We start from the raw sequence: 19,303 nt of genomic DNA, 5'->3' as shown, positions 1-19,303 counted from the left end.
CTAATAATTGTTTTTGAAAAAAAAAACAGCTAAAGGAAAAGTAGTCACTGAGGTTTCCTATTTATTTAGATTATAAATTATAGAATAAATACAAATGTACTAAAAACCTTTAAAATGTGAATTGCAATCAGCTACATAAGCATTTCCGCTTGCTGTTAGTTAAAAACTCCATGTACCATTCTTCTAACCAACCTTCTAGCTCTTTTTAGTGGCCTATCAGTGTCTTTTTTTGTCCCTTGCTTACTAACACAACCCATGAGATTATATAATTACATGGTAAAAAATAATAATCAAGATTTATCATCAAGGTATGGCATAGTATAAATGAAAAAAATGTAAATCACTATTATGTCATTATTTTCCATTGCAGAGGTGGCTGCAATAATGAAATATATAATGAAAACGCCAAGGAGTTTGCATATGAACTATCTATATAGTACTAGAAATATTTACTGTACTTACTCTCTCAGGAAGTCCTCTGTGAAAGCATCAGACAGGCACAGACCTGCTTAGCTGGGCTGTGCAATGCTAAATATGTTTAATTGGAACTAAATCCTATTTAATTCAGTGGGGTTTTTATTGCCTTAAGAGATTCCAACAGACCAAATGGTTGCTCGCAGAATGGCTACAGTAAAAATAAGCTATTAAAGTGCATTGAATAAACAGAGCCTATTTCATAAGATCTGACTATCTAACTACAAGTAGGCCTGCCTTTTATCTGAATTAATTAGTGATACAGAGGTATAATCTGCATACCTGCCACAAAAGTCATTTCATATCATTGACTCATTATAAAGAATCAAGATACAGGGTGCGACTGAATAGGTTGCCTTCCGATTACCAACAGCTAGCAGAGACAGGGAACGGGGCTTAATTCTCTTCACTCAAGGGGTTATTTAGAAAGAAAATACCTGAGCTGTTCAGAGTTGCAGGCCTACTGCAAACCCACCTAAGCATGGACAGTCTCCGGCTCATTAACAGGGACTCTTGGCAAAGAGGCAGAGTCCAATATTCTTCTCCAGGACATATGGTGAATGTCCTCATAATGACTATTTTGCTCCTTTTAATAATAGCAACACCCTAGTATTTCTCATTATTTTTAAAACAAATATCTATCTTTAACATTTGTACATATACTGAGCTTGTGGCAGGTTTTCACTATGAAAATCCTCACATCAGATCTACTTTAAAATTAGGTTTATGCAGGTTGGTGAAAACAAGGCCTGCTGCTTGCTGAGCACTGACCTCTTAAGGAAATTGAGAGATACTGCATCTCTCATAAGAAAGCCTTGAGGTTTCCAAGCAAATCTTATCCGTTTCCTTTTCTTTGAACCATGCTTCAAAGATCTTGACAGCTAACGTCAAGAGTATGTCGCACTATTTCAGTACCACATATCTGAGAATATCATATCAAAGCTGTGACAATTGTTTAGCAAAATCATTTGAACCTGCTTTAAATATTTTTTATTGCCAACTTTATTTGTTCCAAGCAATATGGTAACCTGAATTCTGATTAATTAATTTATTGTTCCTTCCAAGTATATTGCAAACAATGGCCATTATACTATCAGTGTTTTACAAGGTTCAGAATGAGATGCAATCCTGGTTAACAGAGATTTGGGGGATCTCTGTATTATTCAAATCTCATGAGTAATTAATTCTGAGCTTCCTACCATGATCTTCTTCGCCATGCCACACTACGAAGAGGGATTTCATTGAAATTTGGAGTTCTAAAGCATAATTAAGTAACCTTGAAATACAGCATGACTAATTTAAGAGATTTCTAAGAAACAGCAGGAAATTGCCATATTTCCTGGTAACACATGCCCCCCCCCCCTTACTCACTGTAGCTTTGTCTGAAATCTAAAAATCTTTCTTTGGTTTTTCTTACGCAAGGATTGCTGAGCACATAAAAACCAATGTTGCTTGGATAGGAAAGCTGCTCATGTCCATAAATCACCTTGATTATTTAAAATACATATGTGATTTTTGGTCTTTAAGCAACTTTTTAAAAGTATTTTTGTATGTCAGCCATGAACTAATGCGCATATTTGAAACGGAGTATTTCCTACTTTGTGACAGTCTATCATCCTATACCTCTGCTACCTCTTTCTTTTTAGCTGCAGCTACTTTATTTATGCCTTCTGTCGTGCAGCAGTACAGATCTTCAAAGCCTTGTGAAAGTTGGCCCTGGACTTTTCCTACATTGGCCCAATTTGGAATATTTTTATTTATTTCCATCACCAACTGCATTGGAAAACAGAGGTTTTTAGGTGGTTGGTTTGCACTTGAAATGCCTTCCCATGATACACAGGTAGTAGCCATTCATTTAGGAAATTGAATGTTCAAAATTACAATAGCCCTGAGAAAAGTGACTTACAACTGGTCCTTGCACTTACGACCATGCAAGCATCTGCACGGTCACGTAATCAAAATTCGAGCACTTAGCAACTGCAATGTATTTTTGATGGTTGGAGCATCCTGTGATCACCATTTGCTACTTTCCCAGATGGCTTCCAACACACAAAGTCAGCTGGAGAAGCTGGATTCGCTTAACGGCCACATGATTCACTTAAGAACTGTGGCAAAAAAAAAAGGCTACAAATTTGGAAACAACTCACTTAACTATCGTCTGCTTAGCAATGGAAATTCTAGTTTTATTCAAGGTCATAAATTGAGCACTGCCGGGTTCTGTTCACAAACGTTCGTTTTAAAAAAAGTGGAACAACCATTCAAAACAACATTGAAAATCTTCCTTCTTAAAATGATCCCCAGTGGGCTCTCTTGCTTAAGAACAGAAGAAATACTTTGCTGGATCAAAACAAGATTCTCTCTTAGCCCATCTTTTTAAAAAAGACTCCTCCCACCAGAGACACTAAGTCTGCACTGCCTGGTTGCCCCATTGGCAGATCTGATTCTGGAGGACTGCGAACAAGAACAACATCTGTATTAATCCCCAGCTGACACTCAAAGCGACTGGAAGGGCCCAACCCTTCTATCTCAGGTGGCTGGAGAAATAGTAGCTGAACCACCCTCATTAAAAAGCAATCAATCAATCAATCAAAGGAGAAACAGGATGCTCAGAAAGACAAATAGTATTTTAAGAAATCTGCTGAATTTTAAACTAGCAACCTTTTACCAACAGGGCCGGTGTTATACTGACTTCGCTATATATTGCAGTCTCATTGAAAAATGGGTGAAAAATCAAACGCAGTCATAGTAATAATAATGCAGTTTTATCTCCGTGTATATGCATGTTGATACTGTGACTTTTATATGTGTTTAGGTGGGGGATGTCTGTGCAAATAAGACAGATATATGTATACAGGTATTCCTCGACTTACAACAGTTCATTTAGTGACCATTCAAAGTTACAACGGTACTGAAAAGAGTGACATGATCATTTTTCACACTTATGACCATTGCAGCATCCCCATGCTCACTTGAGGAAAATTCGGACACTTGACAACTGATTCATATATATGACGGTTGCAGTGTCCTGGAGTCTTTTTATTATCTTTTGCATCCTTCTGGCCAGCAAAGTCAACAGGGAAGCCAGATTCACTGAACAACTGGGTTACTAACTTAAGAACTTGCAGTGATTGGCAAGAAAGGTTGTAAAACGAGGCAAAACTCACTTAACAACTGTCTCGCTTAGCAACAGAAATTTGGGGCTCAGATGTGGTCGTAAGTCAAGGACTACCTTTATATGATGAGGAAGACCCACCCAGAGGAAATTCACCATCGCTTTCCTGGGATAGAAACAGCGGTGGTATTCTACGGGTTTGGCCCGGTTCTCTCCAAAGCTCTGCTGTTGGGCCTGCCCGCCTGCCCAGGCTCCCATACTTACCTTTATGTCCTACTTTTGAAATGCAGCTGCTTTGCGCGGCACTGCAGATTGCCACGTGGCAGCTGCTGAAGCAACAGGAGGAGTGCAGGATTGCAGGTTAGTCAAAACCACCTCTGTGCCTGCACAAAGTGTGTGTTTGGCATGCATGCGCACGCAAAGTGTGTATGTGCATGCAAAGCACACCCACCAAGCCACACCCACTGAACCGGTGGTAAACATTTTTTAAACACACCACTGAATAGAAAGATGGGAGAAGGGGAATTATCCAATGAGCGCAGTAACTTCTGTCCAGACTGCCAAAATATCTCAGACCAGACAGGCATTTTTATGCTGGCTGAAAATGAAGCCAGCATAAGCAGAAGACAGGAGCAGCTTAAATGACAAGTATGGATGTGCCTTTTGCAATATATAGTAGGATTTAACTAATATCATCTGATAATATTTTTTTCCAAATGGCAGCATATCCCAAAGATTCAGTGTATCTGGCACTTCCCAATTCCCCATAATAAGGAATTTTCATCACATCAATTAATTTCTAATTATACTTTCCCTTTATTCTGTTTTATCAACACAGATTAAATACATCTTGGGATCATGTCAGACACAGCAATCTTGGAGACCACAGACGAACACAGGCTTGTTCCTATCTATCTGCCCTATAAATCTCTCTTCTTCTTGCTGGGTTGGAAAGTTTGCTAAACCATAGTTTTCAGCTAGAAACTAGGATTGTAAAAGTATATGCACCGGAAGATAGATTCAAAATACCTCAAATAACCTTTCCATCACAACTTTTTTTTTTATAGAGTAGAATTCTGTAAAGCTTTTCCTCTTTCTACTAAAGCCATGGTATTTGCAACTATCATATCTTGGCAACAGAAATCTGGTTGAACACTAGATTGTTGCCCTCTCATTATCATCTGGCTTGTGCTATGATGATATGATAACTATGCAGTATGAGTTGTATTAATTTATGTTTCTTGAATATGACCATTATGATTTGTAAGCCATAGTTATGGCTTAACTTACTATATGATCCAGACAATTGTGATTTATTATATACAACTCACACATTTTTTCATATGAGCTTGGAATAATTTGACTCTTTACAAGTACATTCAGATTTTGAAAGCCACTTTTTTAAAAAGAGCTATGGAATTCTTTCACTTTTAATTATTCAGGTGAAGAGGCATTGTGTTTGCAAAACATACAAAACCAAGGTTAACTGAATCATGGTTTATTACATTAACCCAATTGCCTGGGTTTGAAGAACACACCAAAATATAAGCTAACTACATGGGCTCTTTCATGCAATTAACTTTCTTGTCTTTTGTTGGCAGCAAAAATATTTTATATATTTTTATTTCTACAATATACAAATTACTAGAAAAAAGGAGAAAGCAATATATATAATACACGTTCTCTGTGTGTGCATATGTATGCATGTGTGTCTATGTGTGTGTATATATGCACACACATTTATGTGAGTAAATAGGCTGAATATTGTATGAGTAAACAGATGTGCATATTGCCCTTATTTCAAGCTCAGACACTATTATAAAACCTAAAATGATTTATATTAACAAAGGATTAGCTGTTAGTATCAGACTTCTCCCAAATGTACATACATACAGTACATATATTAGCTGAATGGCCATGGATCAAAGTATTCAAAAGGAAAAGTGGGAACTCTTTCAAAATACTGTAAGGATTGTACATTTTTTATTAACTGGGTAAATAATAACATTCTAAGCCATAAATGTGGAGATAGATGATGTCTGTAGAGGATATGAAAATGTCCAAAACAAGGGTAGGTACAGGTATGGAAGAGATAGTATTATGCACACATTGGAACATTTAAACATAATCTTATAAAATACTGAACTTTTGTGCCTTCCCTTTGCTCCTGTTGTGCTAGATGGCATTGTTTCCAGAAAGACAGAATTTAAGAGATAGTAAAATGCCAGATTACCAATGCCCTTTGGGGAAAAGCTGAGTTTCAAAACAAAGGAAGTTTTTGAGCCACCTTTCATAAGTTAAACCCTTTAGACTTCCCAGTGTAAACGGGAGAGTTAATCTTGTTATTCCAATTCTGTGTATTGATCGAGGATGAAATCATCTGAACTGCTGACCTAAGAGGAAAAAGGGATGCCAGGTGCTATACTTTGCCAAATCTCATTTTCTGGTCCCAAGAAGAGAGGAGGCAGGATCTTCTGGATCAGCTATGGGGAATAAGCATCTGGATAGGGTGCTGTCATTGCCAGTGACCAAACTTTAAAAGAAAGGATCCTCTTCCTCGTTTCTCAGCCTAGTTGAGATAACTTCAAGAGAACCTGGGAGGTTAGGGTGGATATCTAGGACACTTCTCTCCTAAACCTCATTCTTGTACTTTAATTTTGTTTTAGCACTTGTGTGCCCCACAAGCACTTGTGTGCTTTTACTCATACAGGTCTGTGTAGAAGGAACTGCAGCAAATGTATCAGTCAGGGGCCAACCCAGAGAGCTGAAAATCTCTCTTTTTTTTAACCCTTTTAAGGTTGCAGGAACGCTGGCCTCTTTTCCAATGATGCCTTTCGGGAAGATGAAAGCTCCACGACAGAGATCCCTCTCTGTTTTGTTCCCTCGTTTGTTGTCAGTCAGTCTGACAAAACATCGCCACTATCCTTGGCTCGGGCAAAAGTGGACGTAGGACCTGAGCCAAAAAAAACCCAAACCCACCTATGACGAACACGTGTCCCAGGTTAACGTTGTGGGATCCCATCTGGGTCGGTTCCCCGGGACCCAGATGGGATCCTGCAACATTATCCTGTTGGATGAAGGCTCTGTTGTTGGATAATGGATCCCTTGGGATCCAGAAGATGAGCTCCAGCACGAACCCGAAAGCTCGGAAGATCAAACTTCAGGTCCGGGTGACCGATTCAGTTTGGATCCTGCAAAAGGATCCTTCCACCTATTCTCAGGGGGAAGTTTGGAGGGAGAAACCCCCGTCCCGTCCCGAGAACGAACGGACGGACGGACAGGCGTCCAGTCCTCTCTCTCCTTGCAGAGGCGGCCTCTGTTAGCTTCTCTCCGGCTCGATTAGCGATTCCCTCGCCGCTGCTCCGCCCCACCCGCCCACATTCCCACACCCTCGTGCCCCGGGGGGTTGCCTAGGCTCCTCCCGTCCCCCGGCAAGCGGTGTGCCTGCGTGTGTGAGGGTGCCGGGGACGGACTTACACCTTTCCTGGGCGGACGGGGGTGTGTGAGGGGGGGGGAAAGAACCTGGCAGAAATTCCCTGCCCCGAGTTCTCTCTTGCTCGCGCTCTCCGAGGCTGCAGCAGATGGAGCCAGGAGGACCGAGGGAGAGCAGCGGGCGCTGAAGGCAGCTGTGCGAAGAGCGGAGGGGAGGAAAACAGAACAGGCAGAGAGAGAGAGAGAGAGAGAGAGAGAGGAGACGAAACTTTTCTCTCAGCTCTGCTCCGGCCGTTGCCTCGCTCCCTCCCTCGCGTTGCCCGTTCTGTGAGTCTGTGGGGGGAAAACATTGGAGATTGAGGGGCGCCACCACCGCTGGACATGAAGGAATCGCGGAGGGCAGCCACCCAGGAGCAGGGGGCAGACGGCGTTGCCGCCGCCTCCTCCTCCGCACCGTTGGAGGGTCCGGAGAAGAAGCGGAAAACGCGGAAAGGCAAAGGGGGCCCCGGCAGAAGAGGGCCCCCTCGGGAGGAGAGTGGGCCAGGTAAGTCCCCGTCCTTCCCCCCCACCCTCCTCAGTATTTCAAGGATGAAAGCGAGAGGGCGCGCGCCTGAGCGCGGCGTCGAAGTGCAGGGTCTCTTTGGCAGGACGCAGGTGGGCGGCTCGCTTGGAAAAACCCCCTCCCCGTTCCCTCGCCAGTTTGGAGGCACGTGTGTGTGTGTGTGTGTGTGTGTGTGTGTGTAGGGGGGCGTGCGCGCGCGCGCGTGTGTGTGTGTGTTAGGCGCGAAAGAAGAGTGGCCGCGCGTTGATTCTCCCGCCTCGTTCCCCCCAACTCCAGCCGAGCGGCTGGCGGGCGGGCGACTTTCGCCTCAAGCCCGGAGAGCCGCTTAGCCCCGGAGAAGGTCCAGCACGCGCTCCTCTTGTGCCCCTTCCGCCCTAAGCTTTGGAGCTTCCAGATAGCCGCTCCCCGCGTAACGGCTTACGACAGTTTGCGTTCATAGCCGCTAAGTCGAGCGCTCGCTTGTTTTGACTTGCGAAATGGGGAGAGGGGGGAGAGAGAGAGAGAGAGAGAGAAACACGCACGCACACACCTGATCAGTAATCCTGGGAACCCAAAGGAGTGGCGCAATTCTCCTCCACCGCTTGGCCGGACGGTACAGGCAGGGTGAGAGCAAGCCCTCGCGTGCCTGACGCGATAAGCTGCTGCTTGGGGAAGTGGTCGTGTGCAGGTTCTTGGTTAGATGAGATCAGATCTGAAGAAACGACCTCTCTCGCTCTCGCTCTCTTTTCGGCCATGCCCCCCTGAAAGGACTTAGTCTTCTTCTTTCCTACTTGGAAAGCCCTGAACTAGTTTCCTCAAGACTCAGTCCAGCTGCTCCCAGAATAATTTACCTGAGATGAAACATACCTAGAATTGCTCTGGAGAAAGGTGCAAAGACTATTTATCCTTCAGCATTGCTTGAATTCCTGGCAGGCATAGTCGTCCATAATACTGTATTCTTTTTAGCCTTCCTACTGTTCTCACAGTTAATAATGATGAGGTGGTTTTTATCGTGCTTGTAATCTGTTTTGCCTGCATGACAACTCTTTGAGGAAGGTCTGCCCCAAATGACCCACAAAGTTTGTAATACATTGGGTTTTATATCTTAAATCTTCCATGCTTGATAATTTTTACTCCATGATGCTTTTTCTCCAACTTGCATAAATTCCACTTCGTGAAGTATAGCAAGTTTATAGCAGTGAGTATGAGTATACAGACTTAGTTAATCTCTGCACTCATGAACATGGGTAGAATGAATTGTGTTTATGAGAGTAGTGAGCATCAATACATATAATGGAAAATGCCTTTTGATGCATGTTTTGGGTTCAAGTTTACATTCTCATAACCACAGACAAGTATGGTCTTAAAAGTCGAATAAAAGACTTTTTGCATGTAATACAGCAAGTGATTGTTTTGCTCTAGTTATTCTAAAAGTGACATCTTGTATACTATATTCATATATAAGAATAATTGGTTATGTATTTCATTTTTTAAAAAAAAATGATGTTCTTGTATGTCTTACTACTTAGAAAGATACATCATGCTATTGTAGACAGGAGAAGATAGAACAGTGTAAATCATGTCCAATTGTTTCTTTTTGGGGGAGTAATAAAAGTTTGTCTAAATTTACAAAGTTGTTTAAATTTACAGTCATCAACATCTCTTTCTTATCCATTAACCTTAAGAGTTTTGCCAATGTATCTGGTAATGGTCGTGTGTTTAGATGTTAAAAGTGGATTCTCACTAATAATGCTATATTGGTGGAATGTTTCCAGCAGTAGTTCCAGCTGTTAAACATCTGGAGCATGCTACTGAAGCAGTACTAGTTTCAGCAGCCGACTCCCAAAATCTCCAGAATCTGGAGAAATAAGCACATGACATCTTCTGAGATGAATAGTATTGGAGAAGGCATAAGTCTGGAAATAAGCAGTCAAATAGTTCCTTTGCCAGTCTTTCCTATTAATTTCGGTGTGACTTACATCAAGCAGGTGTATTTACCCATGAATCCATTTAATTTCATTACTCACGATCAGTTACAAATTGTTTATTTTATTATATATTGCATAATCCTTTGGGTGTATATTCAGAAGTAAGCTTCATTTACTTAAATGGGACTGAAATGGAAAGAAGCATCTGCAATCTTGAACCTATAAAACTGAAGTTGATTAAAGTAATTTGAGCAGGGAAATCTCTAGTTAAATTTTTGCCCAAATGTGTGCCTGTTAAGTGAACATTTGTAAACTTTTTTTAGACCTTATGTTTTCATTTACAACAGTAGGAATGAGAATAGTCATTCTCACGGAAGGCCATGTAAGAGTCAGTGAAATACTGTAGAAAACTCACTTTGGGCATTTGAAATAGGTCATGTAAGTATTAATTGTCCTGTTTTATATATTAATCCGTGGCTAGTGAAGAAGTTAACAATTTCCATGTAGAAACGGACAGCTTCATAAGTTGTATCCCCCCCCCAAAATTAAGGAACATCAAAGAAGAATAGTAGTTGACCACTGTTTTTCTTTCAGCTGTATGTATATATTTGCAAAATTAATGGGGTCAAAAGGATTCCTGAACAACTTAAATGGAATTCAAGTATTGCTTGGAAGTAGGTGAAATAGAAACTTTCCCTTTTTAAAATGTAGGATCCAATCCTGGTTGCCAGCAACCCTTTTTCACCACATAGTAACCCGCATTAAATCTTCGAAATGGTTGAGGCTGGGGACTGCAAAATGGAGAGATCAGCTTTCCATCGAATACAGATATCTTCGTAAACTTTTTCAGATAACCCAGTTTTGGTCCAAACCATCAATTAAACTTAAAACTTATTAAATGTTTTTTCTTGCAAATGTCTGTAAAAGACTATAATAAGACAAATCTCACTGTAACTAGTCAAATATTAACACTGGGAATTGGCTTGCCATTTTAATAGGAAATGATAACATATTTGTTCATACTTTACCTACAAATTGAATGGTTTTTTGAATGGTTTGGAACAAACTATCCAAAGATGAGTATCTCTATCAGTAATCAGGATAGCTGTAAATAAATGTGCCTATTTTATATATGAGGCCCTTGAAGAACTGTGAGGGGTAAACAATGCTTTTTTACATTTTTTTTTGTTCAGAAGCAAGAACAGATAATGCTATAAGATAATCTTGTAAAATGCTGCCCTCCCCTGTTGTTTTCTCAAACAGTATTAATGGCTTAATTCTGCCATAATTAAAAACAAATCAAAATGTCATTGTTCCTAAGCATTAAGAAATTCCATGGGGAGCATCATCTGAAACCAAGTTATACCTGTAATTTAATTTAATTTAATGGTATTTACTGATTTTTAGTATTAAATGGTGACAGAGGGGGTCTGGCAGAATGTATTTCTTGTTGATTTATTGAGACTGTGCTCCCAGTTTCTGCTGATAGTAAAAGATATCTTTGAAAGAACTGCTGTTATAATAAATATTTTTCCTACAGAAATAAACTTCTGAAGCCGAACATGTTTGTCTAGACTGGAAGTCCTACCATCATGGTTTATTTTGTTTTGTTTCCTAAAATGCAAGAACATAATGAGATGATATCAACTGGGATACTATGGAAGTAACTTTTTACCTTCAGAACTAAGATAGTTCCACATTATGTAGTTTTTAAAACTACATAATGAAATGAAGAAGTCGGAAGATAGAAGATTTCTCTAATATAATATTTTTCGTATCAAATTGTCAAATACAATAAACTTATACCCAAGCAGCAATTCTGGAAAATAACTTCTAATATTAGTAGATAAACGTACAAATGAGACCGATCTGGAATTGCCTTTTTTCACAAATCTTAACTTGAGTCATTGGTTTTGAATCTTTAAGTGGCGAAGGTTGCTGTTTGTATTAACTATGTTTTGAATTGGAAGTAATATAAATACAGTGCTGTCACAAGTGAAATTAGATGTAACTAAATTTCCCAAATTTAATCACATTCCACTTAAGAGCTTTGATGTAAAGATGAGTTTCAATCACCTTTGAAGGTAATTCTTTGCAATATGATTCTGCTGAGATGAATGTAGGCCAGCGTAATAGAAAAGTTTCTAGTCAAATATGCTAGAAGATAACCTGTTGTGGGTGGGTGGGGGAATGGTTGAGTCTTTGAATGAAAAGCAGCTCTCTTACAGTTACAGAAACTGCACACAATAGTTGTAGCTTATAAAACTGAAGTGTATTAGTGTAGCGGCCCCAATCTTTAGGACACCAGGGACTAGTTCCATGGAGGGAGGTTTTTCCATGGACCAAAGGGCGGTAGGCATGGTTTCACATGCTGCCTGCATCCTGTGGATGCGGCTTTGCTTGTGTGGGCAGCCCAGTTTCTGACATGCCGTAGCCCTGCACCAGTCCACAGACCCGGGGTTCCCCAGGTACGCTAATACCCCTGTATTAGTGTACCTACCTCCCCTATTGAAGTTAATAGGAAGCTTACACAGATATCAATATGTTTGAATTGATACAATAATTATGATAACAAGCCTTGACTGTAATTGTTCATTTGCATAATGTCAGCATTCATTAGGATAAATTGCACATATATATAGTGAGTAGAATCATCCCAATTTAAAGAAAATAAAAATAAAAAAGTTAATGATTTTCTAGGCAGCTTAAACCTATTGACACGGGCTATGTTCCATCAACTCCTTAGAAATGCTCATTTTTATTCTGCGCTTACATGGCCAAGTGCATTCAGCTGCTTAACTTGATTTTTGTCCTCTGTCTGTTTTAACTATAAAAATATTTCCCTTTTGAGAAAGACGGAAAGATTATGTAGCATTAAATGCAGCCCTCCACTTGCAGTGTCTGATATTGTAATAAACCTGCCAAGAAAAATCAAACACAGAGGGCCCAGATTGTAGAATATAAGGTAGTACAAGACAGCTCTCTCTAACAAGTGTTTGAAGCTTTATGGTGTATCTGTTGTATTCATCTGGGTACAAAATGTTTTCTTAGATGGACTTCATACAAGAGAATGTTCTTTTTTAATCCAAAATTCTCCATGCAGAAAATACATTATTTGTACAAAGTTTACATCAGCAAGGATATGGACATTTTTCATTAACAAACCCTTTCCCAAAACTTGTTATAGGTATGATCTTTTCTTGGTCAGAAATAAGAAATACCTGTGGTCACAGCCATATCTAATTATGGTAGATTATGCTAATTATAACCAAATAGAATTTGGATTTGCTACTATTTAGTTATGGTAGAGTTTGTTGATTGTTTCTGTTTTGTTTATCTGTGCATAGAAGAATTCCTTAGTTTCCATATTCCTCTTGCCACTTTTTCCATAAGATAAAACTTGAAAGAGTTTGAAGATAACATAGTCTTCCATCTTTCACAGAAGAGGGATAGTGCTGAAATCTTATTTTTGTATAGTACTGCAAAAAAAAAAAAAAGGTATTCAATATGATCCTGTTTACTTTCTTCCCTTAATATTCTGTTTTGTTCAATTTACGTTTAGTTTCTTAAAAGCAGGTTTTCTTAATAAGCAGAAACGAATAATTCTTAACATTGGAATTTGTCGTGAAAATTTTCTCTCTTATGGTAAACCCATTGCCGACAGTATTTAGTATATGAAAATGGTGTCATCTGAACAACCATGTTGACTCTCTGAGTAAACTGTGCATTAGAGCCTTGAAGAAGACTGAGTTCTACACGCTTCTCTTCACAGCTGACTAAGCAATCGGAGAAACTAGTCATGTGAATCCACCCTTACAACTTCTATAAAAAATTAACTTATGAATCAAAGTTGATGGTTAATAAAAACAATTTTTGTAGTCCTTGGAATTGTTTGGTCATGATAGGTAAGGGGCACAATCTTAAGCTTAATGAAGCTTGAGTTCCACTGACATGACTTGTACTGATGTCACTGTGAGGACTTGCAATTTTTTTGATATGTTAGATAAGAGTGCATGCAGTAGGGAAGGAGGATTTTATGTAATAGGGCCATTTACAACACTGGTGTGTGGATTGCAGTGACTACTAGTTCTAGGAATTGTGCTGTGCAACTGAAGTTTTCTATTTCGCTCCATTGTTAAATAACTCAGAGGTGGAACAGGGTGCTCTGAGAAGTCATTCTGTTGAATAACATTTTGGATGAATTGGCATATTATGAAAGAGAGACCTGAAATGCACTTTTAAAGACAGTGTAGTAGGTAAGCACACTGTGTTAATTTCGTTTCCTCCATTCAAATCTCAACTGGTCCTTAAAGTATGGGTACTCCTTGATCTACAACCATTTCCTTTAACAACCATTCAAAGTTACAACAGTACTGACTTACAAGAGGTTGTGCAGGCTTTGGAGCAATGTGTGTGTGTGTGTGTGTGTGTGTGTGTGTATACACTTGGCCTAAGTGGACATTTCATGATCCTCACAGTGATGTAATCAAAATTTAGGCACTTAGCAAGTGGCATGTGTTTGATTGTGGGCTGATTGAAGAGAGAGACACTAATCTTCAACTTCAACCTCTTTATTGTAACAGCAACAACCCAGCAGCAGCCTGTCTGACAGCTTGCCTTTTATAGGGAGCTGTCAGACGGTTTAGCCAATCAGGACAAACTATTTTTCCACCGTAATGGTGGACCTGGGTAAAGCCTTCATTCCTTCATTCTTCCTTTATTTGGATATTCAATAGCATGCAGAGCTCTGGATTCATCTGATCACCATTTGTGACCTTCCCAACAGCTTCCAAGTCCATGGGGGAAGCCAGATTTGCTTAATGGCCATGATTTGTTTAATTGTGACAAAAAAACAAAACAAAACCCAGATCATGAAACCAGGTATATCTCACTGAGCAAACACCTTGCTTAGCAACAAAAAATCTGATTTCACTTGTGTTCATAAGGCAAGGGCTACCTGTATGTAGCTTAACAAACCAAAAATCTGAACATTCCATACATATTCTAATCTCTGTCATAGCATATATTTCTGCTGTTCTACTGATAAAAAGTGTTCTTTTTTTTTAGATAACGGAGGTTTGTATATCAAAGATAGAGAGAGAAAAGCCCTTTTGTAATTGAGTATCAATTGCACAATTACAAAAAAAATGGCTTCTTGTCTTTAGCTTTCCATTTTTACAAGAGAATCTTAAGATGTGAATGGAGGGATCTTTTACTCCAATTAGTTTTGCATCTTCTGACTTAAACTTTAATTGAAATGGCAATTTGTATAGCAACTTGTATAAAAAGTAGCTTTAAAATAAGAGTATTACATACTTATGAGCAATGGTGATGCAGTGTTTAAAATGCAGGATTGCAGGCTAATTTTGCTGCCTGCCGACTAACTGCAGTTTAGCAGTTTGATCATGACAGGCTCAATGTTGACTCAGCCTTCCATTCTTCCAAGTTGGTAAATGAGGACCCAGATTGTTGGGGCACTATGCTGAATCTGTAAACCACTCAGAGATTTGGAAAGCACTGTAAAGCAGCATATAAGTCTAAGTGCTATTGCTATATGGTAGACTATTTGTGAAGTAGTCTTAAATAGATCTTACAAAGCCAAACTTGAAATAATACAGAGATAAAAAGTAGTGAATTAAAAATAAATACCATTCTTCATTATGAAGAAATTTGGAAATGGACATTGATGATATTATTCTTGCTCTAATACTTTAGTGGCTTTTCAAATGTTCCGGAACAAATGGATTATATTTGGGTTGTTTTATAAATGTAAAACAATTGTGTCTTCAGCAGTGGGAGGCATTAGTGCTTATAAATACAGGTGGTGGGGAAACTGTGAAACCTGGGAGAGAACATTAATAGAAGTTGACTTTTCGCCAAATGAGATCATCAGATGGCTACATTAAGTGTGTAAATAGGCTGCACAATTTGTGAAGCAGTTTAAAACACATATTCAGCTAAGATTTACAATGGCCATAATTCTAGAAAATATTGTATTTAAAATAATATTAAAAGTTCCAAAGTAAATTGTTTTGTAACTTGATCTCAATTTTGTTTTTGAGCACATAAATATTTTTGAGGTAATTATTCTGAATATTTAGTTTTGTAGCTGAAATTCTGAACCGTTTACCAGATTTATTGAACTGATAAACATATATCAAAATGTAGTACAAATTTAAGCCAAAGTATTTTGGACTAATGTACCTTCTTAAACTAATAGACAAGCCATTCTTATTTAGAGTGATTTGTAACAGTTCAGTTTTTAAGTTATCAGTGCATAAATTGCAGTGACCAGTTATTCCCATCCAGGAATTGCTGTCTTTTGAAAATACTTCTTAGTTCAGAAGCTATTTGGGCCTCCATTAAAAAAATGTAAAACTGGGAATACCTTCAAGTATATATTTACTCCATCAAGAAAAGGACACATATGACAATCTTGTCAGGGTTCCATAGAAAACAAAACTCCGAGGTAGGTAGATTCCTCAAATAATAACTTTATTAGATATATCATATTGGCACAGATCTGGTGAAAACTCACTCTGAAGGTTCCTTTGGTTTCACCTAATTAAAAGTAAAAGTGTGTCACTTTCTCAAAACAATCAGTCGCATGGTCCAATCATGGTGCTGTCTGGTTGCCTGTTGACATCACTCTGCCTTCCACCAACTAGGTGTGAGAATTTCCTTGGTTCCCAAGAGAAAGTATTTTGTTTTGGCTACAAAATCTCAGCTATCTAAAATCACCCCACCCTATCCCTCAGCTCCAGTGTGGCAACACTGAAACTGTCAAGATGGCTTCAGTCAGGTCAGCTTCAGGGTTGACCTAGACATCTAAACTAAGTTTTCCCTATTAACTATGTCATGCACTGGTGACAGTGAGGCCAGCATAAATTACTGCTTCCTATTCAACAAGGATATCTATGATAGTTACCCTAGGAGCATAGAGAACTGTGATTTCCTTGGACTAACAAACCACCGGGTCAGAAAGTTATCAGAAAGTTAACCATATGGGGACTTCCAGTTTCAGCTTCTTCAGCGACAGACCGAAACCTCGTCTCTGCGAGGCTTCGATCTGTGCTCGCCGCTGGAGCACCCCGAGCCAGCTGGTTTCGGGGCTAAGCCACCCTGTAGAGGTGGTGAAGAAGGGGGAGACTGCCAGCAGGGTTGAGGAGAGCCGCATCTTTCCTCCCCAGTTGGCCATTACTCCCTTTCCCAAAGGTGGTTGCAGTGGTGGTCAGAAATGGCCACCACAAAGAAGAACTCGACCGGAAAAGAATGTGCAGGGGGAAGATAAGAAGAGAAAGTTTTGGTTGACCGGGTCAAACAGCAAAAGCAACGAATAAGGTACCCTGGAATTGAAACCATAACATTGTTCCCTAAGAAGATTTTTAAGCTGCAAAGGAGAGAGAAAAGGGAAAAGATTTGGTTTTCTCCTTTTCCTATACTGACAGCTAAGAGACTTATGCAAGAAATTGGGAAAAAAAATCCACTTTGACATCAATAGGCATTTAATGCTGAAAATAAAAAGTCAAAGGGATAATAAAGATTTCTGGATAATTAAAAGCTTTTGAAAACAGGAAAGGAGAGAGATAGAATAAAAAGGTAGGATCTGGAAGGGAGGAGACTTCCTGGAATTAAAAAAGAACTTACAGCAAAATCTCAACAAGACTTCCAAAAGATATATTCTAACTGAAATATCGCAACAAAAAACCCCGGAAGAGAAAGTCAAAAAAGAAATAAGAAGATATAACTCGGGACTATCTGGATTACTTGATGATTTCTGGATTCTTGGTTATTGTTTTGAATGACTAAAATCAATCAGGTGGTTGTTTAAAACTGTTTAAAATGGCTTCACTTTTAGAAGAACTGAAAATGGAACTTAAAAAGTACAAACAAGATGCACAAGAATGGAGTGGTTCTTTTGACTTCGTATTTCAGTTTTTAGAAATGGAGATTTGGAATTATGAGAAACAACAAGAAATGCCTGCAGAACAAGAAGATTGCGACAAAGAAGAAGCCATCTTTAATGAACAAGTAATCTTAGATGGGGGGAAAAAAGGAAAGGGGGGAAAGAGAATGGAAAGTTTAAGATTGGGAAAAACAACTCCAAAAAAAAAAAAATAGAGTGAAAAATTAGTATAAAATCAGAAAGCAACAGAAGAGGGAAATGCAGAAGAGAGAATTAGAACTAAAGTGACAAGGGAGTAAAAGGGGGAGGGAGAAGATGAGAGGGAAGAAAGAATGGAAAAGAAGTTTTAAAGGACAGAAGCAAAATAGAGAAACAAGGCCTATTTAGAGATAATGGGTGAAAACAATGGAAAAGGGGATTCTGCAAAGGTACATAAGATAGTATGGTTATATTAGAAGCAGAAATAATTTTTAAAAATATGAAACAATGTATGATTAAAATGTCTGATAAAATCGCTATCGTAATTCGGTGGAATGCTTGTTAATAAATAAATGTAACAAAAGGTATATTTAATGATTTATAAAACACATGTGAAGAGAAATAAGGGAAAAATTAATTATGGAGATTATATGTGTTTTTAAGGAAGTATGATATTTAATTGAAAAGAAGTGTTAAAGATGTTAAGATTTTAATGATTATTAATGTTAGAACTGAACTGGAATGGAATGAGAGTTTATAATTACATATATATACAATATTTCTTTTTTTTTAAAGAATATAGTGTGTATTATAAGAATGTACCAAGCAGAATTCAATTGGAAGTTATGTATTATGTATTATATTGAAGGTCATAAACTTAAGGTATATATTGAAGTTTAAATAAGAGTTGAATGGATGTAATTAAAAGATATAAAGGTGTCATACTCCAATTAGTAACTACAGGAGAAAATTTATTTAATGAGAAAAGGTCATATGAAATTGAAACAGAACAGACAAAAGTATAAATATAATGATTTGAATTGAGATGAGATAATCAAAATAAAATTGAGAAAATTAAAAGAGGGGAAAAACTATATAGAAAATGTAAAATAGTATAAGCTATGGAATAGAATACAAAAAGGAGCATGAAATTGAGTTTTGTGTCTGTATAAAGAAGTTCAACCCGGGACCATGCTATTTTCAAAAAAGATGTTTTACTTGTATTTTGTATGTGTGAAAACCCAAATAAAACTTTATTTTTAAAAAAAGAAAGTTAACCATATTGAATGATGAAATTCCACTCAAAATCTCCTGAAGGTGGCTTCTATGGCTTCATGTGGATGTTGAAAAGCTGATACTGGCACACCATAGTTCAGTAGCTAAGGTGTGATCACCTAATCATATTCATTTCACATGGGCACACAGGTATGATTGGAAATAATCCAGTCCTATAATTCATCTACATCTACATCTGAAGCTGTTCAGACATCACACAGTTAGGCTTCTTTTCTAAGAGTGGGATATTAGCAATAGGCTGATAATTATTAAGAACCCATTGAAAAGTTTTTTTTTTCATTACATTTGGGCCCAACCCATATGTATTTGGGTTGGATTAATGTATTTGGTTGGATTGCAGACTGGATTAATGCCATATATCAGAGGTATTGTACTTGGATATCCTATTTCAGTAGCCTGTTGATATTCTTGGAGGGTGATAAAATTACATTCAGAAGAATCTGACATGGAGATAGGTGATGTTAGCATCAAATATATTACAGCACAATAACACACACTTTAAGATTTTGGTTATCTATATGTTAACTATGTCTCAATCTGCCCAATTGTTGGTACATCTTCTGAAAACTCAGGCACCTTTGGACACTGGAGCAATGAAGAGAATGTTCAAGAACAATCATACTTTTGGCCTAATG

At 38.4% G+C, this 19,303-nt stretch overlaps 1 protein-coding gene across 8 annotated transcripts in view; it reads left to right on the top strand.

The window, feature by feature from the left end:
• The first annotated feature begins 7,031 nt into the window (after positions 1–7,031).
• LOC113444064 (pro-neuregulin-1, membrane-bound isoform) overlaps positions 7,032–19,303 on the top strand; it is a 160,805-nt gene continuing 148,533 nt past the window's right edge. For 2 of the 8 annotated variants that reach the window (XM_087926424.1, XM_026712616.2), the window contains exon 1: positions 7,085–7,562. In XM_087926424.1, the coding sequence (XP_087782550.1) occupies positions 7,400–7,562 (163 nt within the window). In that variant the 5' untranslated portion in view covers positions 7,085–7,399. Of the gene's footprint in view, positions 7,563–19,303 lie in introns of all 8 variants that reach the window. The other 6 variants (XM_026712620.2, XM_026712619.2, XM_087926427.1 and 3 more) reach the window with 5 other exon arrangements.

This window comes from Pseudonaja textilis, chromosome 2, assembly GCF_049901715.1.
Source record: "Pseudonaja textilis isolate UNSWEBS1 chromosome 2, rPseTex1.2, whole genome shotgun sequence".
NCBI lineage: Eukaryota > Metazoa > Chordata > Lepidosauria > Squamata > Elapidae > Pseudonaja > Pseudonaja textilis.
Note: the sequence above shows the minus strand (reverse complement) of the source record. Positions and strands in the feature narration are given on the sequence as shown.